Genomic DNA, 27,017 nt, shown 5'->3' with positions numbered 1-27,017 from the left:
TGATCAACCTCAAGTTGCTTTACTGTTACAACTTATGTGTGCCCTACTTGCACTCCCGCATTTCTCGGCTTGTGTTGGGAGGATATTTTTACTTGATAAAAATAAAACAGACAAACAAACTCAAAACAAGAACATTGGCAAACACTGGTAGCCGAACAGGCTATTTCTCGCCAGATAGCTAGACGTTATTCATGGGTTCCATTAAAAGATATAATAGAAGATATAAAGCAAGGAATATGACGTCGAAGGTACACGGAGTACCTTCAGATGCAACAAAATGAAAGGCTTGTAATACTGGAAGCAACAGATTCTGGTTCTGCTGACGAGGAGCATGCAGTTTTGCAAACAGTTCTGCAATAGATTTCTACGGTTAAAATATAATTTACTTAAAATGGTGTTCTTCCACTGCACAACATGATTTTTGTCTATTTGTCTTGATCTACTGTACACTATACAGGAAACGGTATTAATACAGTTGGCTATTCATCGATATTTAGTTTTTGTCATCTCTTAAAAATACTAAATAAAAGTAAAGTTTACTATTGGTTGTAAGTTGTTGTAAGTATATATATATATATATATATATATATATATATATATATATATATATATATATATATATATATATATATATATATATATATATATATATATATATATATATATATATTTTTTTTTTTTTTTTTTTTTTTTTTTTTCTACGTTGAAAGATTCCGTTACAGTTCTTGAGTGATATTTCTATTTGAGAGTAGTATCACTGCTTCGAAACGAGTTGGCGAATCGTGTCCAGACAGACAGATTGTAGACGCAGTCACGTCTATAAGGGATCAGGATGACAAACGACCCAGTCGTTTACTGGCTTTAATGCGGTTAACCTGTAGTGACAATTAATTTGACATCAGCACGAGTATTGAAATACAATAAAACATTCGCATGCACGTAAGGCACATAAGCATCATAAAGAGATAACATTCCATCATAATAGAGAGCGATATGATAACCAAATACATGATGGTTTATGCCTTAACAAGCTCTCAGAATAATAGAGACACAAATGTAATACATACAATAATATTCAATATTCAGTGTACTTTGACTTAACCAGAATGCTACACTTACGACTATGAGGGCGTTTGAGGGTCTAGGGTTTATGGAGAAAGCAGAGTCACACCTCTCTCTCTGAAGCCTGGACACAATCTGCCCCCTTCTGAGGCCGCTGGGCCAGATATGCGACCCCGGGTGACCCGTTCCCCTACAGAGGTCCCTCTGTGTCTTATCTACCCTACGCGTCATGTCATCAACTTTACCACGTAAACACAACTCTCACTACCTCTCTACAGCTAAGCTAGTTCCTCCCACACAACTTCACTACTGCAATTAACTACTATAATGAATGCGATTTCCTTAGTTTCTACTCTTTCCTTAGTGTTACACATGCTTCGTATTAGTCTCTCGCCACCAGCCTCACAGGACCTTGTGGGGCGACACAGCTGGCGACTACACAGATGTACTATTGAGAGAGATAGTATATTCACGCTGTTCAGCCTTTATGTCATAGGAGTAATCGAGTTAGGGGTTGATTACTGGTTCCCTACCTTTAAGTTCGATATCTTGTTCTGGCCATTCACGGAGGCCTAAATTATCGTTTTCAAGTTTGAGTTTTTATAGAGGCGACCGCCACTTGTGTTTTCATCTGTCTTGTGTCCTTTCTTTGCCCAGGCATATCGGCAGTCTGCCTGGAGTTGTGTTATCTGAGTCGAGTTAACTCTTCTCTCGTAGTCTTTAGCTACTGGCCATTTTGTTGTTATTATTTTTGTGTCTTGTTGATCAGAGACATTTCTGTGTGCGTGCTGCGTAGTGTTTTAGTAATCTCATTTATCTCCTGATCTGCCAAATTTGTTGGAGGTGAGCTCAGTCTTCAGAGGAGATCTAAGCTGAAACGAGCTGAACACGGACTGAGGCACGGTAATGTTCTGAGGACAGTGAGAGGAACTGTCTTTTGAGGCTGGTTTTGTCTTCCTTCCTTCCTAGATGTTACTGCCGAGTCATTTTCAGCATTGGGGAGTGAGTTCTTTGATGTTATATTCCTCCATAGTAGTGACAGGGGAGCACAAGAGGAGCATGTATCCAGGCATGTGCCACGTGACAGAGGCTGCGTTAGTCTTTGCTGCACAGAAGAATCTTACATGAAACCCTGAGGAGCCGGCAAAGATGGCGATGTACGAGGCTGAGCATCTGGGCCATCGCAATATCACCATGCTCATCAGAGAACAAGTGCTGCCCTGCAAAGTCTATACAGGCCATTTAAGAGGGTGTGAATGGCTGACCAGTAAAAGGCCCTTGTTCGCCAGGCTATCCTACAGCCTTCCCCTCCTCTGTCACCTCTCTCCTCCATCTGGTTTCTTCAGATGGAAGAGTGGGGTGAGCCGGGAGGATAGGGTAAACAAAAAGATAGTAAACTTTTGGAATTACAGAAATGTGCAAAAAAATGTGGGAGAAAGACCGGGGCCGTGAAGCACGGGGTATATTGTCTAATCTGCTCGGTGGTGCTAGGGCTGTGTTCCCAGATACTGACATCTTCTATGCTGGTCTTTTCTCCAGACCCCCCACCGACAACCGCTCACCACTATCTGTGAGACATGTGTTAAATGTAGTAGGTCTTATAACATCTGATGAAGCGGTCAAATCTATGAACATTACCAAGACTCCTATCTGGGTCAGTGCCATGGATAAGAAAAAGACAACGCCAGACGCACTAAAACATAAGAAAATAAGAAAATAAAGGAAGCTGCAAGAAGCCATCAGGCCTACACATGGCAGTCTCTGTATGAAACATACCTACCTATTTCCATAAATTTGTTAATTTATTTTTCTTTTCAATTTCCCTAATGACTCAGCACCAACAACCTGATCACTGAGTCTGTTCCATTCATTTACCACTGCAATCCCTTACTATCTTTTTCTTAAACATAAATTTTTCAAAGTTGAACTCATTATTTCCAGTTCTATTCTGATTACTGGTTCTGAGAAATTTACTACGTCCCTTTGTTAAAACCCCTATACCAGTTAAAGACCTCTGTCAGATCCACTCTTAACGTACGTTTCTTTAAGGAATGCATAAGCTTCAGTCTCGTTTCATAAGGAATATTCATCCCCTGTATCCTTTTTTAGTCAATCCCATCTGTAATGATTCTAATAGACCTACATCCTTCCTGTAATATGGGACCAGAACTGTACAGCGTAGTCTAGATGAGGTCTGACTTACGCCAAATATACTGATCAACACCTTAGCCTACGTCCACGGATCATGCACCATAACTCCGCGGATGCCAGGGCGTAGGTACACAAGTCCGGCCACCAACAAAAATCTTTCAAGATCTTCAGGATCGTGACTTCTGGCACCTAGCCAAAGACATTTCCAATAACTTCGCTTCTTCATCTTTCCCTCCTTTATTTCAACCATCTCATCTATTTCTAATGCTGCACTCTTCGCTCAAACATTTGCTAAAAAAAAATTTATCTTGGATAATTTAGCGTTTGTTCCTCCCTCTCCTCCACCATTCGATTAATTCATGCCATTCATCAAGATCCTTCGCAGTGCTGTTTTCCATCCCCTCTCCTTCCTTAACTCTCGGAAGGTTTATAGACCTGATGGGATCTCTCCTATTGCTCTCCGAAACTGTGCCTTCCTGCTTGCACCTTGCCTAGTAACAAAAGCTTTGATTTCCAAACTACCCTCCTACGGCTTCTATTCTTCTCTCTGTAACTTCGTCTCAAGTTTCCTTTCTGACCGTTCTATTGCTGCTGTGGTAGACGGTTACTGTTCTTCTGATATGTCTATTAACAGTGATGTGCCTCAGGGTTCTGTCCTGTCACCCACTCTCTTCCTATTATTCATCAATGATCTTCTAAATAAAACTTCTTGCCCTATACACTCCTACGCTGATGATACCATCCTGCACTTTTTTCCATGTCTTTTCATAGATGTCCAACCCTTCAGGAGGTAAACAGTTCACGCAGGGAAGCTACAGAGCGACCGATTTCTGATCTCTCTAAAATTTCTGATTGGGGCACAGCAAACTTTGTATTGTTCAGTGCCTCAAAAACTTAATTCTTCCATCTATGAACTCGATGCAATCTTCCAGACTACTGCCCCCTCTTCTTCAATGACACTCAACTGTCTTCCTTTTTTACACTGAACATCCTCGGTCTGTCCTTTTCTTATAATCCTCAGGGATTATAAGAGGAGGAGGCAGTAGACACCTGCCGAAACGATAATTACTCCCAGTGAGGTCTAAAGCACTGTTCAGGGGGTGCTGTGAACTTATCATTAAACCCAGCTGTGACCTCACTGAACGTTTCCCTTTGTCTCACAACACATGGGGACAGTCACAGCCTGCCCTCTAAAGACAACTCTCTTCCTCCACACAAAACTACAAGCACCTAATAACACACACATCCTTCACTCAAAAATTTTAAAATCATCATAGCGACTCCTACACCAGCCTCGGAGTCCCCATCTGGGGAGGGGACCATAAATGTCCCCAGGTCGGACTGCCTTTCTGTCGATGACCCTAAGTGTCTTGACACCCCCCCCTCAACTTTTTCTTCATTAACTTCTGCAACATTCGCGGTCTAAAATCTAATTTTCAATCTGTAGAGCACCATCTCTCCTCTTCTAAATCTCATCTTTTCCTCACTGAAACTCAGGTGTCTGATGCAACTGACAGTACCCCCTTTTCTGTTCCTTCCTACTTTCTCTATCCTCATTTTCGATCCAAAGCTAGATGCTGCGTTTATGTGCGCAATGACCTAACCTGCTCTCGTGCCCACGCTCTTGAATCTTCCGAGTTTTCCACCATCTGGCTACGACTACAGAGTCACTCTCATACTAAATCTATCTGTGCTGTATACCTCTCACCTAACTCCTCTGACTATACTCGTAAGAAATTCTTTGACTACTTAACTTCCAAAGTGGAGCACATTCTGACCCTCTTCCCTTTTGCAGAGATCTCCATTCTTGTAGACTTCAATGTTCACCACCAGCTTTGGCTTTCCTCTCCCTTCACTGACCATCCTGGTGAACTAGCCTAAAACTTTGCTATCCTCCATGACCTAGAGCAATTGGTGCAACACCCTACTCGTATTCCTGACCGTCTTGGAGATACGCCCAACATTCTTGACCTTTTCCTGACTTCTAATCTTTCTGCTTATGCTGTCACCCTTTCTTCTCCTTTGGGCTCCTCCGATCACAATCTCATATCTTTATCTTGTCCTATCGCTCCAATCCCTCCTCAGGATCCCCCTAAGCGAAGGTGCCTCTGGCGTTTTGCCTCTGCTAGTTGGGGGGACCTAAGGAGGTATTTTGCTCATTTTCCTTGGAATGAGTACTGCTTCCGTATCAGAGACCCATCTTTGTGTGTTGAGCGCATAAAATAGGTGATAGTGTCTGGCATGGAGGCGTACATTCCTCACTTTTTCTCGTCCTAAACCTTCTAAACCTTGGTTTAACACAGCTTGTTCTCGTGCTATACATGATAGAGAGGTGGCCCAAAAAAGGTACTTAAGCCTTCCATCACCAGAATCTCATGCACTTTATATTTCTGCCCGGAACCATGCCAAGTCTGTTCTCCAACTAGCCAAAAACTCCTTCATTAACAGAAAGTGTCAAAATCTTTCAAGATCTAACTCCCCCTGTGACTTCTGGCATCTAGCCAAAAATACGAGTATCTCCAATAACTTTGCCTCTTCTTCTTTCCCTCCTCTATTTCAACCAGATGGCACCACTGCTATCACATCTATTTCTAAAGCTGAACTCTTCGCTCATACCTTTACTAAAAACTCTACCTTGGACAATTCTGGGCTTGTTCCTCACTCTCCTCCACCCTCTGACTACTTCATGCCACCTATTAAAATTCTTCGCAATGATGTTTTCCATGCCCTCGCTGGCCTAAACCCTCGGAAGGCTTATGGACCTGATGGGGTCTCTCCTACTGTTCTCCGAAACTGTACCTCCGTGCTTGCACCTTGCCTAGTCAAACTCTTTCAGCTATGTCTGTCAACATCTACCTTTCCTTCTTGCTGGAAGTTTGGCTACATTCAACCTGTTCCTAAAAAGGGCGACTGTTCTAATCCCTCAAACTACCGTCCTATTGCTTTAATTTCCTGCCTATCTAAAGTTTTTGAATCTATCCTCAACAGGAAGATTCTTAAACATCTATGATTTTACCACCTTCTATCTGATCGCCAGTATAGGTTCCGTCAAGGCCGCTCTACTGGTGATCTTCTGGCTTTCCTTACTGAGTCTTGGTCATCCTCTTTTAGAGATTTTGGTGAAACTTTTGCTGTTGGCTTGCATATATCAAAAGCTTTTGATAGAGTCTGGCACAAAGCTTTGATTTCCAAACTAGCCTCCTACGGTTTCTATCCTTCTCTCTGTAACTTCATCTCAAGTCTCATTTCTGACCGTTCTATTGCTGCTGTGGTAGACGGTCACTGTTCTTCTCTTAAATCTATTAACAGTGGTGTTCCTCAGGGTTCTGTCCTGTCAACCACTCTCTTCTAATTATTCATTAATGATCTTCTAAACCAAACTTCTTGTCCTATCCACTCCTACGCTGATGATACCACGCTGCACTTTTCCACGTCTTTTCATAGACGTCCAACCCTTCAGGAGGTATACATTTCACGCAGGGAAGCCACAGAACGCTTGACTTCTGATCTTTCTAAAATTTCTGATTGGGGCAGAGCAAACTTGGTATTGTTCAATGCCTCCAAAACTCAATTCCTCCATCCATCAACTCGACAACCTTCCAGACAACTATCCCCTCTTCTTCAATGACACTCAACTGTCCCCCTCTTCTACACTGAACATCCTCGGTCTGTCCTTTACTTATAATCTGGAAACTGGAAACTTCACATCTCATCTCTAGCTAAAGCAGCTTCTATGAAGTTAGGCGTTCTGAGACGTCTCCGCCAGATTTTCTCACCTTCCCTCAGCTGCTAACTCTGTACAAGGGCTTTATCCGTCCATGTATGGAGTATGCTTCACATACACTGAACATGACTTCTGATGTCTCTAAAATATTTTACTGGAGCAGAGCAACTAGACACAATTTTTCAGAGAACTATCCTCTTCTTTTTAATGACACTCAACTGTCGCCCTCTTCTACACTGAACATTCTCGGTCTGTCCTTTACTTATAATCTAAACTGGAAACATCACACCTCATCTCTAACTAAAACAACTATGAATTTAGGCGCTTTTAATCATCTCCGCTGGATTTTCTTCCCCCCACTCACCCCCCACCCAACGAACTGCTAAGACTGTACAGGAGCCTTATTCGTCCATGTGTGAAGTATGCTTCACATGTATGGGGATGGGTTTTACTCATACGGCTCTTTTAAACAGAGTGGAATCAAAAGTTTTTTTTTCGTCGGATCAACTCCTCTCGTTTAATCGACAGTCTCCAGCTTCTCTCATTCCAACAATGTTGCATCTCTTGCTATCTTCTACCGTTATTTTAATTCTAACTGCCTTTCTGATCTTGCTAATTCCATGCCTCCCCTCCTCTTACTGCCCTGTTACATAAGACTTTCTTCTTACTCCCATCCCTAATCTGTCCATCTCTCTAATGCAAGAGTTAACCAGTATTCTCAGTCATTCATCCTTTTCTCTGGTAAACTGTGGAACTTCGTACCTGCTTCTGTATTTCCTCCTTACTATAACTTGAACTCTTTCAAGAAGGAGGTTTCAAGACACTCATCCTCTGCTATTTAATAATTATATTGTTTAATAATTAACATTGTTCTAGGAACTGGCATTTATGTGGGAATTTTTTTTGCAAGTTTTTGTTGCCTTTGGCCATTGGACCTCTTACCTATATATATATATATATATATATATATATATATATATATATATATATATATATATATATATATATATATATATATATATATATATATATATATATATATATATATATATATATAAACATATCATCATCTAAAGAGAGATTGTGGTGAACTCTTTGTCGGCCTTTAAGTCCCTTGCCTTGAAGCCCATCGCTGAATGGAACATAGGCGGCACAGGAAGGGCCTAAGGTCTTTAATGAGGACCAGCTCCCCGAAGGGTGGCTATGATAGTAAAACTAAAAAGTTCGCTCAAACTCAATAAAAATCTTTCATTCTAACTGGACTTACACTCTGTACTGATTTATTCGAGCTTACTAAATGACAATAATGACCCACAATCACTCAACAAGCACTTACTTAAGACGAAGCTCTCCTGAAGGGAAGTGCCTCGCGCCCACCACGAAGCGAAGGCCAAGGCGGGAGGTTTCAAGACCATCAGTGTCATTTACTGGCGTATATTCCACCAGGTTCTGCGTCGAGGCCTGTGGAGGACACGAACAGTTTAGGTAATAAGGAAGAGTAGAACCAATGTTTGGGAGTAGTACTAGAACGCATTAGATACTGAGAGAGAGAGAGAGAGAGAGAGAGAGAGAGAGAGAGAGAGAGAGAGAGAGAGAGAGAGAAACTCTTTTACACGTTGGACGAAGAGAGAGGGCAGTAGATAAAACGAAAACAAGCAGTAAAGGCAGCCAAGTCACTGTAATCCAGGTTGAGCAGCGACTCAATGACTGCTTCGAACTTACGGATGTTAAAGATCCTGGAGACGGGTTAGAAAAGCTTTCAAAATAACAACTGAATGTTTTTACAATCATACAACACTGAAAAAGCAATAGCCACTTTTTAATACAAACCGACGCTTCCACATCATAAAAGGTAAATGAAAATCAAACTTCAATTATTGTTGTAAATTAAGAATTGAAAAGGGGATATAATTCTACAGTAATAACTCTCCTGATGCAAATGAAGTCTGGCTCAAAGGTAAGTTCAGAGTAACAAATAACTTTATGAGTTTTAAAGTGAGTGAAGGAAAAAACTGACCTGATTGTCGTTGATGTACCACATGAGGGAGGCGGCGGGGCGAGAGCGCAAGGAGGTGCAGTTAACGTGCACCTCGTCCCCCACGTGATACTTGGACCGTCCCCCAGTAATGGTTGGCACCTGGTCTGGCAGGTCTGGTAAGGCAGAGCAGTAGTAGTAGTTATAGCTGTAGTAGTAGCAGTAGTAGTAGTAGTAGTAGTAGTAGTAGCAGCAAAAGCAGTATTAGTAGTGGCGGTGGTGGTGGTGGTTATAGCAGCAATATCATTGTTGCTATTATAATAGTAATGTAAGCTGCACGCTAGGCTAACCCGGAAGCCGCGTCCATGTCCTACAAGGTCAGGTGATGGGTGTACTTTTGCCTATTTTTTTTTTTTTTTCAGACATTTTAATAACCATCAACTAACTTTGCCCTCAAGAATGATAATTATGTAAGACTATTAACCTTTTAAAAATTGTGGAAAGAAATATATTTTAAATATTTATATAATTGTCTCGATAAGGATGTCAGCGCATCACGTATCTAGTACCGACAAGAGCTGATTGGCGCACTTATGTATGTAATCAAGTGTTACTACCCCTGATTTTTTTTTTTTTTTAAGGTATTTGTATTCACTGAGTTAGCATAGCCTCAATCTCATGTTTATAAATATCAGTAGGAAACAAAAAGATAATAATATTGAAGCGTTAATCATTCAGAAAAAAAAAAAAAGTGGGAACAAATAAACGTGTGTCAGCGACACTTCGAGGAAGGAACAAAAATGACTTAAAGACTGATATTTATAAATCGTTGTATACAACGTAAAATGAAAACAAGGTAAATACTATTTGAATACTAATTGTATACTAATTGAATACATACGATTTTCATGTTTATAACATCGATGTTTCCTTCGGGACATCATATCGCTGCAGTGCAAGACAGATACTGCTTGTTTCTAGAATGTATTTTTACCTGTGCCACTCCACAGGTCTCTGTTACTTATCATTTTCTTATGATCCATAAATAATCTAAGTCAAACATCATGCCCTGTCCATTCTTACGATAAACACGAACTGGAAGCACGTTTTCAAGCAGGCTACCTGTTCCTAACCCAACCCGGTTTTCTGGAAGGAGAGAAAAGCAAAGTGGACTCAGGTAATCCGTGCCGGCAGCCCGGAGCCACCCGTCAGTCGTCTCCACCAAAGTGATGAGTAAAGGTATCAAGTTACATATTTTTTTTTTTTATACACTCAGCCATATCCTATTAACTTACTAAAGCAAATGTTGAAAAGTATATTCACTTTTTCATTTTTATTACTACTATCTCTTCCTGTTTCTTATTTTCAAAAGGAGGAATATCAAGACAACTTAGAAACTGAACCGTCTAACGCTTTTTTTTTTTTTTTCTGGAGGGAGTGTGGGTCTTGTTTAACTTCGGAAGCAGATTTTTTTAGCATGTCTCCTTGTCATTTTAAAAAAATAATGCAGTACACCTTTACTAAGAGGTAAGACCTTCATAGTTTACCCCCCTATTAAACTTTCATGTTGGTGGCTCTACTGGCATCTTCTCTATTTCCAAAGCTGAAGTCTTCTCTCCGACCTTTGCTGACAACTCAGCATTGAATACTTCTGGACTTTTTCTCCTTCATCTTTATCCCATGCCTTCAATGGCAAGTTCACTCTTTTCTTAACAGGGATGACTGCTCCAATTCTTCAAACTATCCATCTATATTTTTTGTTTCTTATTCCAGAACTTTTATCACTTCATATCAACTAGATTTTAAAGCATCTATCCATTCACAATCTTTTTTTCTGAGCTTAAGTATGGATCCCGTAAGCCGCGATCAGTAGAAACCTTCCAGCTTTCCCGTGAATCCTTGTCAGTCTTGTAGTTTCCATATATATATATATATATATATATATATATATATATATATATATATATATATATATATATATATATATATATATATATATATATATATATATATATATATATATATATATATATATATATATATATATATATTGATAGGCATAATGTTTAATTTTATGCTTCTCTCAAACGTTTCGTTCACATTTTTGTACGTTTACTTTATGTCCCTTTTCTAGTTTTTCTATTGCTGCATTGGTAGACGGCCAGCATTCTTCTAAACCAGAGCCACACGGTTCTGTTATGCCACTCACTATATAATCATATATTATCTCAGAAAGGTTTTGTTCGGTCGACTCTTAAGTTTTATTATTCTACCTATTTTTTTTTTATTTCACACTCTCATCGGCCAGACCGTTAGCATTACTCATTAGTAAATAAGTAATTCACGCAAAGAAACCACGGAATCATGTTCTTCGAGTATTTCTATATTTCTGAAGTGAGCACGGCAAACCTTGATTTCTTAAATCTCTTAAAAACAATTCCACAAAGTTGAATGATTTTCCCCTCCCAAATGTTAACTCTCTCCGAGGGCCTTATTTCCCCTTGCATGAAATACGACTCCCATATAAGGAGAGGATAAGCTCATAAAGCACCATTAAATAGGATGGAATCAAAATGCCTTTAACCTTTCACTATTTTCTATCCTCATTTCAATGGTTACTTTTCTTTTGAAATAGTCACATTTAAACTAGTCTTTATCCAGTCTCCCAAAATGCACTCAAATCTTTGCTGCACATATCTTTCTCCTCATTTCCATTTTTATTTTGTCTACCTTGCAAATGCAAGAATTAACTAGTATTCCCAATTAAGCAATACTGAGCAGTAGTTCTGCATCAAAATGTTTTTACTCCACTGTGGGGCGTAAACTATTCCAAAACAGGAGTATTAAAGCACCTCTGGAAATAAATTTGCCATTTTTAATCATGTATAATCATTATTTATTGAGGTCTTTTTTTTATTTTTTTATGCTCTTCACCAGACTTATTTCCACCAAACAAAGGAACAGATAGTTAAATAAACAAATAAGGAAACTATTCAGAGGAGGTATGGAGAGGTTCTAGGCATCGATTAGCATTGGCAATAAAGCTAAAAACCCTAGTTTATAAAAGATGCCTTGAATAATTAATGGAAAATATCAACACCAGAGATCCGTGTCAGTGATCAGGGTAACTTCATCCCACCTTCATAAATCTGATAGATTTATGACTAAGATTTTTATTTATTTTTTTATGTAAGAGAGACACTGGCCAAGGGCAACAAAAACGTTTGAAAAAAAAGTTCCACTACTGCCAGTGCCCAAAGAAAAGTCAAAAGGATTATCGATTAGTGCCTTGAAACTTCTCTCTTTAAGAAAAAGTCATGGGAAGGAAATACGAAAGTAAGCAGGGGATTCCAAAGTGTAAAAAAATAAATAAATAAATAAAATAAAATAAAATAAATAAATAAATAAATGACTGAGAATACAAGTTAATTCTTGCATTAGAGAAGTGGTTAAAATAGGGCTGAGAAAAAATAATGAGGAGCGAGGCCGAGGGAGAAGAGGCATGCAATTAGCAAGAACAGAAGAGCAGTTAGCGTGAAAATAGCTGATAAATGCAAAGAGAGAGAAATCAGTTAGAGGAGAGGAGTTCATGAGCCGAAATGCTTTTGATTCCGCCCTGCTTAAAATAGCGATTTGAGTGGAACCGCGCCATACACAGCCGAACTCTCAACGGAGGAGTCAGATTTGCGATGCGTTGGTTATTCATTAAATGTTGTTAAAGAAATCAACCTATTGTTCTTTCATCTGACATTCATGTACACATTTTCATTATGTACTAAACGATAAGAACACTGGAAAATAAAGGAAGCTGTAAGAGGCTGTGAAGTCTACACGTGAAGTCTACACGTGGTATATATATATATATATATATATATATATATATATATATATATATATATATATATATATATATATATATATATATATATATATATATAATCTTATTTTATTTATTTATTTATTCAAGCTCCAGCCTGTCATTTCTTGTTCTTTTTCCGATTACGGACACCGACAATTTTGTTTATGTCACTTTTGCTATATTCTCTATACCACTAAAAAAGCTCTATTACATCCCTTTTTAACATATTATAATGGTATCAAGCAATTATGGATTTAAAGCGTAGCGATTAATTCCAGTAAGTACATTCTAAAAGACTCTACACAGCTTAGATTCTGGGCCTGGTTTTGCCTGCCACACATTAAACTTTGACTGTGGTTGTGGTTATCACTACACCAATTAATCGAGCAGAAAAATATGGTGGTCTACGTTCAAGGGAAACACCAAAAAAGTATCGTAGAGAAATGTCCATCTCTCAGTTTTTTCTTAATTGCTTTGTAGATTAAAATTTTAAAACATAAGTGCCCTCTATCTTCAGAAGATGTGAACTATTTTACTTAAGAGAGATATTTTCTTGATTTACTTCCTCTTTTGATAACATAATCATCTCTCTCAATCTGGTAATACAAGTGAAATCAGAAAATTCAAATTTTCGATATAATTGATTAAAGACGATTAATACAAATATGTTTATTGGTAACTGATGCATCTGTTTTAATTTTTACAGGAGTTATTTATATTATAATTTCTGCCACCTCTAATTTGTAGGACGAAAATTGCAGCCGATGCAGCAAAAAAAAAAAAAAAACTGTGTTACCCTTTTACTAGCAGGTATCAGAAAATATATCCTTAGGTTTTTTTTCTTTATTCAGAATCTGAAAAAAAGAAGAAGAATGCATACATGTTCCCAAACCCAGGCTTTCTTGTGTCATCACTGCAACATGATTTCTGAATATTAAGATTCACACATTTCGCAGAATGACTAAAGGTTACTACAGTAAAAATATATAAATAGATAAATAAATAAACGCAAAGCTACATTTTCTTTTACTTGTGGATTCACTTACACAGAATCATGCAAACTTTCACTCTGAATGTAGTGTTAGTTTATGATTTTTTTTTTCTTAGCGTCAGCGGAAATAAAAAAAACACTTGTTTTCAGTTGTTTTGTGCAAAATGTGTAGATAAATTTGGTAAATAAACTAAAACTATGTAAAAGAATATGGTCGTGTTATTTAATGCAATTATACGTAGTATTAAAGAGAATAAGAAACTAACACATCTCTCACTCTCTCTCTCTCTCTCTCTCTCTCTCTCTCTCTCTCTCTCTCTCTCTCTCTCTCTCTCTCTCTCTCTCTCTCTCTCTCTCTCGCTGTGTACTCACCCACCACCAGCATCTCGGCGGTCTGGGACTCCGTGTGGAAGGAAGGTGCGTCGGCGGATACCTCACAGCGGTACTTGCCGGACGAGAGCAAGCTGACAGGCCTCAGCGTCACTTTCTTCTGGTCACTGAGCGACGTCTGGAAGCAAAGAGGAAAATGAATCCGTGACACGTGTAATGTAAATAGTTTTGACACTTGCTAGAAATCCATTTCTTTACTTTATTTGTAGAAGGGAGACGTTTTTTTTTTTCTTCATATTGTTAATTGTATGTATTGGATGTTTTTTCATCATACTTTCTGCATATCTCGCTATATAACTATGATCAGTGTTATGTATATTTTCTGTGTTTATATAGCTGGACCGCTTAACATCTTTGTTTTCGTAAGTGTAAGAAATGGTTTACAGGATGAACTTGTAAAATGCTTGAATTAACGTTTTCTTTTGCCGTTTTTTGTTGCCTCACGGTTCCTCCACCTCCAGCTCCATCTCCTCTTTCTCCTCCTCCTCTGCTTACTTTCTCTCATATTTGTCATCGTCCTCTCATTCTCCCCAACCCCCATTCCTTCGTCCATTACTAATGATTCATTCCACAAACACCCCCCCTCATAAATCCAACGTGGACACACAACACCCATAATCCCCGGCAGTGAACAACCTAGAAAGTGCATGACTTAAACAATAACAGTGCTCTCTCTCTCTCTCTCTCTCTCTCTCTCTCTCTCTCTCTCTCTCTCTCTCTCTCTCTCTTATACCCTAGAGGCCTAGAGAGAGAGAGAGAGAGAGAGAGAGAGAGAGAGAGAGAGAGAGAGAGAGAGAGAGAGAGAGAGAGAGAGAGAGAGAGAAGAGGCAGTAGTTTGTCAGCAGAGTTCCATTAATTCCACAGTTATTATGTGTTTTACAAAGTAGCACTTTTGTTTAGTCAGGTGTGTCTTTTAGAGAAAGAACACGTGCTATGGAGAGCAGGTCAAGTGTTTTGCAATTATGTATTAAACCCAGAGTCGGCAAGTGGTAAGAAGTTACTCAATTGCAGTTTTGGCGACGACGGGGCTTCTACATGCGGCCATATGAGGAAGACATAACGAACAACGTTGGGTCCTGGGGCACGGGTCAGTGGGATCATTGTCTTGGGCACGTAACGAACACCGCCAGATATCTGGGTCAGTGGGGGTCAGTGTCTTGGGTATGAAATGAACAACGCCAAACGCGCTGTTCTGGTTCAATGGGGTCAGTACCCCTCGCTTTAAATTCGTTATTTGAAGTGCCATGCCTCTCATTGTTTGCACTTCTTTTGGTTCATCCCATTTCGTTTTCTATACTCATACTTCTAGTGATTAAAAAAAAATTACTATATACCATATTTTCCTTTTATCAATATATTTACCTGTAATCATTGTTGCTTTTAAAGTTTTCCAGTGGCGACATATGATAGCGATGTTGTGACGCCATATTATCAATCAGTAAATCAATCGATACTGCAGGTAGTGGAATTCTGCACATTATTATTCATACTGACTCCATCTCTACCATCGATGACGTTGAATGTCTGTACTAGTAATTCTACTACTTCTAGTACTGTAGAGGTGGTGCCCAGGATGAAGGTAAACTTGTAGTTAAAGCAGCTGTAGATATTTTAATAATATAGAACTGTGCAAATGATAAATATCATCAAAGCAACGCAGGACCGACAACACTATCGTTCTACACTGGATTTCTGAGCACATAAGGATCACCAGGAATGTGTGGTCCGAGCACGCTGTTAAACTCTCTCTGGTTAATCCCAACCTATCCAGGAAAACAGCTTTCTTTCTCCCATCCGAAGTTACCCGTTAGTCACACGTTCGTTTCTATCGAAATGCTTTAAGCTGGACGCTGACCCTTGTCATTATTTGTTGGGGAATGCCAGAGGAGTCCCTTTTTCACTGCAACCTACGCTGTCCCGCCGCTTATCCCCTCCACATCCTGTCTCGACACCAAGACATTTATTTCTCCCTATATGCAACACTTTACTTCTATCGACATTGAAGCTCATCTGCCACTTGTCTGACCAAGTGACTAAGCGGTCGAGATCGGATTGTAATTTCCTTTTGTCATATGTTGTAGTCACTTTATTGGTTATTCTAGTGTCAAGTGAGGCCCTCATCGATATCATCAACGTAGGTGAGAAGAACAGGTCCGAGTACAGATCCCTGTGGTACACCGCTTAAGACATCTCGCCAGCTTGAAGATTTATTTACCATTAAGAATGACGCATTGCTTCCTCACAGAGCTATTCAAGAATCTTGGCGTCTATATCATGCTACTTTAATTTACTTAGTAGCCGCCTATGGGTAATTTGTCGAACGTTTCTTGAAAGTCTAGGTAAACTATGCCTACTGCTCTTGGCTCGTCGTACGTGCTTAAGACGTTATTAAAAAAAAAAAAAGAAAAAAAAAAAGCATGTTAGTTAACTAGGATCGTCTATTCCGAAAACCGTGCTGAGAGTCCTTCATTGAATTGTTTATTTATTAAAAAAAAGTCACTAACTTATTGCGTATGAAAGTTTCCATTAATTTTCACACTACAAATCTGAGGCTTATGGGTGAGCAGTTACTCGGGTGTATTAATCTAGCTTATCTAACTTAACATTACCCAACCTACATAACCTAACCACCTCCTTAAATTAAGGATGAGGACACTTCTCCCTCACCTTATATTTACGTTTTACTTGTAACTAAATTTGTAACTATATGCAAAAAAATGGAAGATAATAAATCAGTAGTAAGGCCGGTAAAGGACTAGCAAATTATCCAGTTTCCATTTATTCAAAGCTTATTAACAAATTTTCGAGACTGTTGGTGGGGTTAGGTCAGATAAACTATACCAGGGTATACCTTCACATCATTATACTACAAAAATCTGTTTCGGAAATGTTTTATGTTCATAACATAATTCAAAGTCCTTATCTGCTCTGCTGAATTAGCTTCTATATTCTCTCATTTACCTTTTGCAAGACTACCTAACGTTATCTTTCTCTTCTTGAGATCATATATTATATATTTTCTCTAAGAAACTATTTTGCTTAGGAAATACTTCATTTATAACATAATTCATGTTTAAGTCTTTATCTACCCTTATCTTGCCATGAATATAACGTTATCTTTCTCTTTTTGAGATCACATGTTTTCTTTAAGAATCTATAAATTAGGCATATTTTCATCAAAAAATATAAGTACATACTCCTTTGGGGGTCGCCATATTTCTTCAATTTACGCGTCAAAATCGTCCCATGGCACCTCGGGAGCGTGTCTACGGATTCGTCGAAGATCGGTCTTGGTTTTTACCCGGCGTCCTCGAAGCAAGATCGCCGAAATCTTGACGACAAAAAACAAGCTATTTTGGTTTCATCGAAGATCACGCTTCGAAGACAAGCGCGATCTCTGAAGATAAAAACGCGCCTTAAGGACTGTGAGTAGGAAGGCGCGTGGGAGGGACGCCAAGGAGATCCCGCCAAAAAAATCTAGAGGCGAGAAGCTTAAAAATTATATAACATAATAACAACACTATTATATGATTGCGTTAATTAATGAATATGTTGAAGAGATATAATGTGACCCCAAACAACACTGAACGAACTTAAGATGAATGCGAGTTAGAATTTTCATGCTAATTAAATGTAAATAGTAGTAATTAATTGAAATATAAAAATGTTTGTAAGTTTCCAATAGCTTTTACATACCAAATCCATGCAACATCTCGGTCACGACATATGTATAGACACACAAACACATATATCATTATTTATACTGAGTTGTTATTTAATTTCTCCTTGAAACACAACATAACCAAAAACGTAAAAGAAAACAAGAAATAAGGACGATGACTGAGCAACGATCCAGAACGTAAACTCATTTATCACACTCATGAATGTGCCTCTCCAAAATTTTTCCTCGAGTTGGTCATATTCTCCTTGATTAATTAACTCAGCAACTGGTGGACCATAATTCTCTATATATTAGAATAGTTGCTAGAGAAGATAAGAGCAGGGATTCATATAGTATATCTCCATTCACTGTCGTCACCCTTTACATCCCTTCTGTTCTTGTCATATTCAGCGTAAGGTCATGAAACACCAGTGCAATCCGATCTGGCATCCTGTGGGAGGTGCGACACTTCCGCTTCTCCATCAACCCTTTTGTTAAGTTCCTCCCCTTTCAAACCATCAATAACAAGAAGTCCTCCTCCTCCTCACTGGTTCTGAATCATTCACTTCCTGTGTGACGTGTGGTTTTCTGCCATCACCTTAGTAGTCTTACGTCAGGTCACCTCGTGATGTCCGCAAGGTCTGTTGTGGCCTGTTTTTCTATGTAACTCTATGTAACTATGTAACTCTACTCGGCGCTACGATATATATTTACCATTTATCTTTGCTTTCTTCTTCTTTTTCTTCCAGATGTTGCTTTACCATCACTACCACCATCACATCACCCCGACCACCCTCCACAACAGTAACCACCACCACCACCACCGCCGCCGACCACAGCAACAACAACAACAATAAAAACAACAACTCCCTCTTGCATTCATATTCATTTCAACTTCTTTTCGTAACGCATACAATGTTTTCCCCTTATTCTCTCATTATTTACTACATCGATTCTCTCTCTCTCTCTCTCTCTCTCTCTCTCTCTCTCTCTCTCTCTCTCTCTCTCTCTCTCTCTCTCTCTCTCTCTCTCTCTTTCCTTATTTCGCGACCCTCATCAAATACTGTAAAATTAATTGATTCCTTAATATATTCACAATGCTTGTGTGTGTGTGTGTGTGTGTGTGTGTGTGTGTGTGTGTGTGTGAGAGAGAGAGAGAGAGAGAGAGAAGGGGGGGAAGAAAGAGTTAAATGCAGAATAATTTTACCTGCATGTGTTCGTTGTCACCCTTCGTCAGTGGCAATCGTTCAAACCAATGAGTGGGTCCGAAGGCCTAATTGTATCCATATAGAGTTAATTATTTTTGGACACTGTGCCTAATTTGCATATAAGTGAGTCCTGCTGTTATTACAACGTCCAACAGCTGTAATTGACTTTATGTTATTATATATATAGATATTAAAATGGACAGATATAGCGAGGGCATTAAATGAATGTGTTGCAGTGTTAAGTCCTACCATGTTTATTTCTTTTTACTTATGTGCATAGTTTCTTTTATTGTAATGCGTATTTACTTTACAAATATTTTATATAGCAATTTCCTTCTCTCTCTCTCTCTCTCTCTCTCTCTCTCTCTCTCTCTCTCTCTCTCTCTCTCTCTCTCTCTCTCTCTCTCTCTTTTTTTTCGTTTTATTGATTCTTCTTTGTCTAGTTTTATTACAATCGATTTTTACAGATCTTTTTCATTATTATTTTTTTTTTCCTCAATATCACAATATCCTGCAAACCCATCACTATAACACGCTCCACAACCAGTGCTCGACACTCTCAATGGTGGATCAGGGTGACACACAAATTGTTAATGTGACTTTTTCCTTATATTTCCCAATGACATTTCCCTTGCCCTCGCTGACTTTAACCTTCGTAAGGCTTATATACCTACCTGATAGGCCCCCTCCTTTTGTTCACTACAACTGTACCTCCATGCTCGCACCTTCCCTAGTGAAGCTCCTCTAACTGTCAACATCCAACTTTCCCTCTTTCTAGAAGATTGCCTACAATCACCCTTTTATTTATTTATTTTTTATTTAATTACCTTTTTTTTTATGTAAGACGGACACTGCTAAAAAACAAAAATCGAAAAAAAGATCCACTGAGAGTGCCAGTCCCCCCAAAAATGGAAGACGGGAGTGAGGAACAAACTACCGAATTGCTGGTTTAAATCTATTCTCAACAGAAAGATTCTTAACATCTGTCATTTCACAATCTTATATCTGATCGCCAGTATAGGTTCCGTCGTGGCCGTTCTATTGATAATCAGACCATTCTCAATCAATCTTGATCCACTGTAGTAATCCATGTAGTCCAGGGTGGGAAAATGCACGATGTAATAGAAACCCTGTCGTATATTAATTAAATAAAACCGTATACAAAGGTGGCGCGGAGCCGCCAAGTCCAGCCCCGAGGCTGGCTGGCTGGACTAAGAGGGACTGAACTCACTGTCCAGTAAGGGCAGCGTCAGGTCACGCCTGCTGGAGGGAAATAGGCTACTGTGTGTCTACTGATTGAACAAAATACTCAAAATAATAATAAAGAGAACATAAAGGTGTATAAATGTGTAGTTCGTGCTTATCTGTGTAAGACACAAGAGATTAAGACAAGTATTCAGCCACTAAAAAGTTGAATAGAGAAAACTAGCAACAGGTCGCAAAACAACACTGTCAGAGACAATCAGAGAGGCAGAAAAACACGTGATGTATGCACTAACCAATCACAAGGCTCACACAGCTGTGACGTTAGAACAGGGAGCACGCACATGCCAATCACAAGGTTCACACAGCAATGACGTCAGAAAATCCAGCACACACTGGCCAGTCACAAGGCTCACACTATTCGTGACGTTAGAACAGCGAATCACCGGCCAGGAAAGTACTATGGCATCAATGTGTAGAAGGCCTCAAATGAAAAGATAATAGAACATAAGAACATAAGAAATAAGGGAAGCTGCGAGAAGCTACCAGGTTTAAACGTGGCAGTCCCTGTATGAAATATACCTACCTATTTCCATCTATAATCCCATCCATAAACCTGTCTAATCTTCTTTTAAAGCTCTCTAGGGCCCTAACACTAACAACATGATTATTGAGTCCGGTCTACTCATCTACCACTCTATTTGAAAACCAATTTTTTTCCTATCTCCTTCCTAAACCTAAATTTTTCAAGCTTGAACCCGTTATTTCTTGTTCTACCCTGGTTGCTGATCCTGGGAATTTTGCTTACATCCCCCTTGTTATAACCTTTATACCACTTAAAGACTTCTATCAGGTCCCCTCTTAACCTACGTCTCTCTATAGAATGTAAATTTAACAACTTCAATCTCGCCTCGTAAGGAATACTCCTCATCCCCTGTATCCTTTTAGTCATTCTCCTCTGTACTGATTCTAATAGACCTATATCTTTCCTGTAATGTGGGGACCATAATTGGATTCTCTGTGGTAAATATTGGATAAAATAACACTGCACTGGCGAAAAAAAAATAAAATAACATAAAAAATCGTAGACGAAACCCATAAACAGCAGGAAACATGGGGGCGTTATAAGCTGACTGGAGCAATCAGGCAGGCAAGAAGCCTGGCCAGAAAGCAGCAACAGGAGAGGTGGTCGGAGTAATGGCGGCGATACTGGCTGGCAGGATATACAAAAGCCAACACGACAGCCAGGCGCAGAGTAGTATAAGCTGACGGGAGCAGAAGCTGACAAGGACAGGCCGGCAGGAAAAAAACGATTGAACAGAAGCCCAAAATCAGCAGAAGCCACCGTAGACAAATGTGGGGCCCACGTAGCGTTTGATAGTCTGCTGACTGTCTGGGATAGTCTGATAGTCTTATACAAAACTTCAGTTTTTTAAGCTACTTTCCCACGGCTCCTCCTCCTCCTCGTCCTCCTCCTCCTCCTCCTCTTCTTCTTCTTCTTCTTCTTCTTCTTCTTCTTCTTCTTCTTCTTCTTCTTCTTCTTCTTCTTCTTCTTCTTCTTCTTCTTCTCCTCCTCCTCCTCCTCCTCCTCCTCCTCCTCCTCCTCCTCCTCCTCCTCCTCCTCCTCCTCCTGTTTCTGTTTTCTCAACAAACGACAATTTAATAACTAACCTCACCATTAGTGCTGAATTTAGTACTAGCGACGACAAGACTGTCGCTTTTAACATTAACCTTCAAGTATACAAAGACATTGTCAGCGACGAGCAAGCTTATATGTATAAAGCAGGTGACTGTGAGCGACTCAATACAATCCTAGAGACTGGAGCTCAACTAGGTGGAAGCATCGTAGAGGCTATGTTTACCAACATTTTAGATAATGCTGTGAAGTCTTGAAATCCAACGCGCAAAAGACGTGAACATAAGAACAACGAACCCGAATGGTGGAATAACCACAACGAGCCATGGCTGTTACAGAAAACTGTGGCTGCCGTAAATACTTAATTCGAAACGAAAGCGATAAAACTGAGAATGATCGAGTCAGGCGCGAAGGAAAGAAGCCCATTAAACTTAGAAATATATATTTCAAGTATCACTAAATCTAACCTCAAGGAATGTTACAGCTACGTTACATCACAGATATGCCCGATAACGGTGATCTCGCCACCGAAGAGATCCAGATTGCTGACGCACTAAATTATTATTTCATTTAAGTTTCTACCGTAGAAAACACTCAAGAAATATCCGAAGCGGCCTCTGTACTTCGTAACGTAATTAATTTGAAAGAGAGCGACTTCCTAGAAGACAAAATAATTAAAGTAATTAACAAAATTAAAACTAGCAAAACCAACAGACCAGAGCGTATTGCACCACGTGTCTTGAAGGAAGTAAAATTTCAAATTTGCGAACCTCTTTTAATGCTTTTCACCAAATCATTGAACTCCGGTAAGGTTCCCAGCAACTGGAAGCTAGCTGACGTTACCCCATACTTACGAAAGGCGACATAACACTCCCGAGTAACTGCACACCCATAAGCCTCAGATTTGTAGTGTCAAAATTAATGGAAACTCTAATATTAGTTATTGACTTTTTTTATTTAATAAATAAACAATTCAATGAAGGACTTTCAGCACTGTTTTCGGAATAGACGCTCCTAAGTAACTAACGTGCTTTTTTTTTTTTTTAATAACGTCTTAAGCACTTACGACGAGCCAAGAGCAGTAGGCATAGACCTAGACTTTCAAGAAACGTTCGACAAATTCCCCATAAGCGGCTACTAAGTAGATTGAAGTAACATGGTATAGACGCCAAGATTCTTGAATAGCTCGAAGACTGGCTTTCTGTGAGTAGACAATGCGTCGTTATTAATGGTAAATAAATCTTCAAGCTGGCGAGATGTCTTAAGCGGTGTACCACGGGGATCTGTACTCGGTCCTGTTCTTCTCCTTATCTACGTTGATGATATCGATGAGGGCCTCACTTGACACTAGAATAACCAATAAAGTGACTACAACATATGACAAAAGGAAATTAGAATCCGACCTCGACGCTTAGTCACTTGGTCAGACAAGTGGCAGATGAGCTTCAATGTCGATAAAAGTAAAGTGTTCCATATAGGGAGAAATAATAATCGTGTAAATTACTCTATGAAGTATGTTCCGAGCTTAACGAGGAGAAAGACTTGGGAGTAACGTTACCTCAGACTATAAATCTAGTAAATCAAGTAAATATTGTTTGGGTTTATTAGAAAAGAACGAGCAATTTTCATTATGTTTAGTATACTTGTCCGACCTTATCTTCAAAACTGCGGCCAGTTCTGATCACTGTTATAGGAAAGATAATATACACAAGCTAGAAAGAATCCAAAGAAAAGTTACCAAGATGATCCCACGACTGCGAGCCCTACTTGTTCAGTTTAGAGAAGTGTTACATGCGAGGGGATTCAATAGAGCTATATAAAAATGTTTCGAGGGTTTGATAACGTTAACGTTAAACACTGTTAATATTGACCGAACTAAAACCACTTGAAATAATGGTTATAAGATCACAGGTAAGCGATTCATATTTGATGAAGCTAAACACTTTTTTCGTTAATAGAATCGTTAATATTTGAAACCCTCTCCCAGCACAGATAGTAAATAGCAGCACGGCAGAAATTTTTAAGTACAGGTTAGACAATATATATATATATATATAGAGAGAGAGAGAGAGAGAGAGAGAGAGAGAGAGAGAGAGAGAGAGAGAGAGAGAGAGAGAGAGAGAGAGAGAGAGAGAGAGAGAAATATTTCTTTCAGCATTCCATATCACATTCTATGACTGTTTTTCCATGCAGCATGGTGTTCCTTTCTTGAACCTTGCTGCCCTTTTGCATTTAATTCGTAGAATCTGCAATGGTAGTACAGTCACACAGACAGCCTTGTTAGCCCCAACAGGGCGGTTGTTGTCTTTTATGGCCTTTGTATTCCTCTGTATTCCTCCTCCTCCTCCTCCTCCTCCTCCTCCTCCTCCTCCTCCTCCTCCTCCTCCCCGTCAGAATCATCAAATAATATCCTCTTCGTCCTGTAAAAGGCTACGTTTCCGTGCTGTGGTGTTAGACTTCAGCCCTACATGTACGATGACGCATAACAAATTCATTTTTAATCATGCACAGTTCAGGAAGCTAAACAAAGCATTAGAAATTCAAGTCAAGTGATCAGTACACAACAGAGGGAATTTACAATGACTTATAATTTCAGAAGATAAGCGTAAAATGTGTGTGTGTGTGTGTGTGTGTGTGTGTGTGTGTGTGTGTGTGTGTGTGTGTGTGTGTGTGTGTGTGTGTGTGTGTGTGTGTGTGTGTGTGTGTGTGTGTGTGTGTGTGTGAGCGCGCGCGCATACTGTGTCGTCGAGTCATCTTATCAGCCCTGCCTTATTCCTGCAGCCAAAGAACCCAAAGTTTCCAACTCGCACAAACGAAGACGATACTCCTTTCACTAACCTCGGGCATTGTTTAGATAGGGTTATATTATAGGAAGTTTTTTTTTTCTTTTTCGTTAATGCCGCATAGACATCAGAGTTTCTTACGCATAAATTTTCTTTGAGGTCTTCTTACATATTTCTACCCTCTTTCTCTCTACCCTTTTTCTCTAAATCAATAAATGGATTTTTGTATCTGAGCACCTGAAAGATTATAAGATAGTTCTTTTTGATGATAAGAAAAAGCTGAACGTCAGATGAAGAATTAAAGCGCTGTTAAGAGTCAAGGAAGGTCCAAGGTAAGTATTCTCCAGCTGGTGTGCTAAGACTGCTCTGGCAGGCCTTTATGAAACGTATGCCATTGCTTTCCAGGAGTTAAGTTTCACGCAACGAGTGCACACACACACACACACACACACACACACACACACACACACACACACACACACACACACATTTTTTTTTTTCACAGAATTAAAGTAATTTTTTTGTAAGGGTCTCTCTCTCTCTCTCTCTCTCTCTCTCTCTCTCTCTCTCTCTCTCTCTCTCTCACACCGCTTAGTGTAGTGGTTAACACGCTCGGCTCACAACCAAGAAGACCCGGCTTCGAATCCCGGGAGTGGCGAGGCAAATGGGCGTGCTTCTTAATGTGTAGCCCCTGTTCACCTAGCAGCAAGTAGGTACGGGATGTAACCCGAAGGGTTGTGACCTCGCTATCCCGGTGTGTAAGTGGTCCCAGTCCTACCCAAAGATCAGTCACTATGACCTATGAGCTCTTCCCGTAGGGTAACGGCTGGCTGGGTGACCAGCAGACGACCGTAGGTGAATCACACACACAAACATTTTTTTTTCTTCAGAATTAAAGTAACATTTGTAAGAGTACGAATCTCTCTCTCTCTCTCTCTCTCTCTCTCTCTCTCTCTCTCTCTCTCTCTCTCTCTCTCTCTCTCTCTCTCTCTCTCTCTCTCACACACACACACACGTCCTCAAAGAATGAAGACAGAGAAAAGTTTAACACAAAAACACGTTTCTCCCGAGCTAAGCAAAGAAATACTGATTGCTGAAGACGGGAAGGTGAGGGGGAGCAGACCTTGCCGCTCCGCTCCCATGACCCTTTGACTGCAGTGAAACAGAAAAACTTCAAACGCTAAAACCAATTTGACTTTTGTTTGAAAAGAAGACGTCTTAAATTCTCTTTCCAAGGCAGTCTTTTCGCTTAATCTGAATATTATTTTGATACTGCCTGTGGCTGCCAAATGACGCATTGTTGCCTTCTTGAACAGAGAATTAATGGTAAACAATTGAACAATCTCAAATGCAGGGAAGGATAAGTGACGATCCAAAAGTAATCATTAAGTACCGAAGAACTTTGGTTTACTAAGAAAACAATGATAATAGCACAACGTTATGTTGACTGAAAGAACGCACCAAAACCTTTTTGTGACGCTGCTGAGAAGGAACATCCACCTCCTTGTCTGTGAGAGTCGCCAGCAACCTGCTCTCTCTCTCTCTCTCTCTCTCTCTCTCTCTCTCTCTCTCTCTCTCTCTCTCTCTCTCTCTCTCTCTCTCTTCTTTCCGGTATAAAACCTGATGAGTGGAAGTGATGAGTGGAAGCTCGGTAACGTAACTCCGATTTAAAAGAGAAAAAAGAGTAAAATTAATGGCCAATTAGCTTGATCTCAGTCGTATGCAAAATGCTAGAAACTCTTATTAGAGATAAACTTGGTAATCACTTATAGGAAAACAATTTACTTAAAAACACTTCGCGGCTTCCGTAATAAACCCTCTTCTTTGACAAATCTCTTAGACTTCTATGATATTCTAGACCAGTATGACGAAAATAAAGCTATAGATATAGTATATGTTTACTTTCAAAAGGCCTTCGACAGATCCCCCACAAGCGTTTCCTGATTAAACTAAAATCGTATGGTATCCAAGGCGACGTGCTAAGATGGGAAGAAAACTGCCTGAACAACCGTAAATAAAGAATAGTTATAAATGGAAAAGCTTCCAAGTTAACTAACGTAACCAACGGGGTACCACAGGGATCATTCTTAGAACCTGTTCTCTTCCTTGTTTATATAAACGACTTAGATGAGAGTGTTACCGTCATAATATCGAAGTTTTCTAATGACACCAAAATAGCGAATACCGTAGCCTGAAATGAACAAGTAAAAGAAATGCAGAACACTCTAACTCTAGACAAGTTGTTAGAGTGAGACGAACCTAGCAAATGAGTTTTAATGCGGATAAGTATATAACTTAAATTAATTTAATTGTGAATGGAGCATTCGCGTTCTAAGATTTAATTTTCAATCTGTAGAACACCACCTCTCCTCAA

At 39.5% G+C, this 27,017-nt stretch overlaps 1 protein-coding gene across 1 annotated transcript in view; it reads right to left on the bottom strand.

Moving 5' to 3' along the window:
- The window catches only part of LOC135115611 (cell adhesion molecule 1-like), a gene marked incomplete at its 5' end in the record, with an annotated part of 40,992 nt that overhangs the window by 7,582 nt on the left and 6,393 nt on the right, over positions 1-27,017 (bottom strand). Inside the window, 3 exons of the mRNA XM_064032541.1 lie at positions 8,274-8,398; positions 8,955-9,088; positions 14,135-14,270. Coding sequence (XP_063888611.1) covers positions 8,274-8,398; positions 8,955-9,088; positions 14,135-14,270 — 395 coding nt within the window. The remainder of the gene's footprint in view (positions 1-8,273; positions 8,399-8,954; positions 9,089-14,134; positions 14,271-27,017) is intronic.

Source organism: Scylla paramamosain, chromosome 29 (assembly GCF_035594125.1).
Source record: "Scylla paramamosain isolate STU-SP2022 chromosome 29, ASM3559412v1, whole genome shotgun sequence".
Taxonomy (NCBI): Eukaryota; Metazoa; Arthropoda; class Malacostraca; order Decapoda; family Portunidae; genus Scylla; species Scylla paramamosain.
The sequence above is the reverse complement of the archived record's forward strand: the minus strand, read 5'-3'. Positions and strand labels throughout refer to the sequence as shown.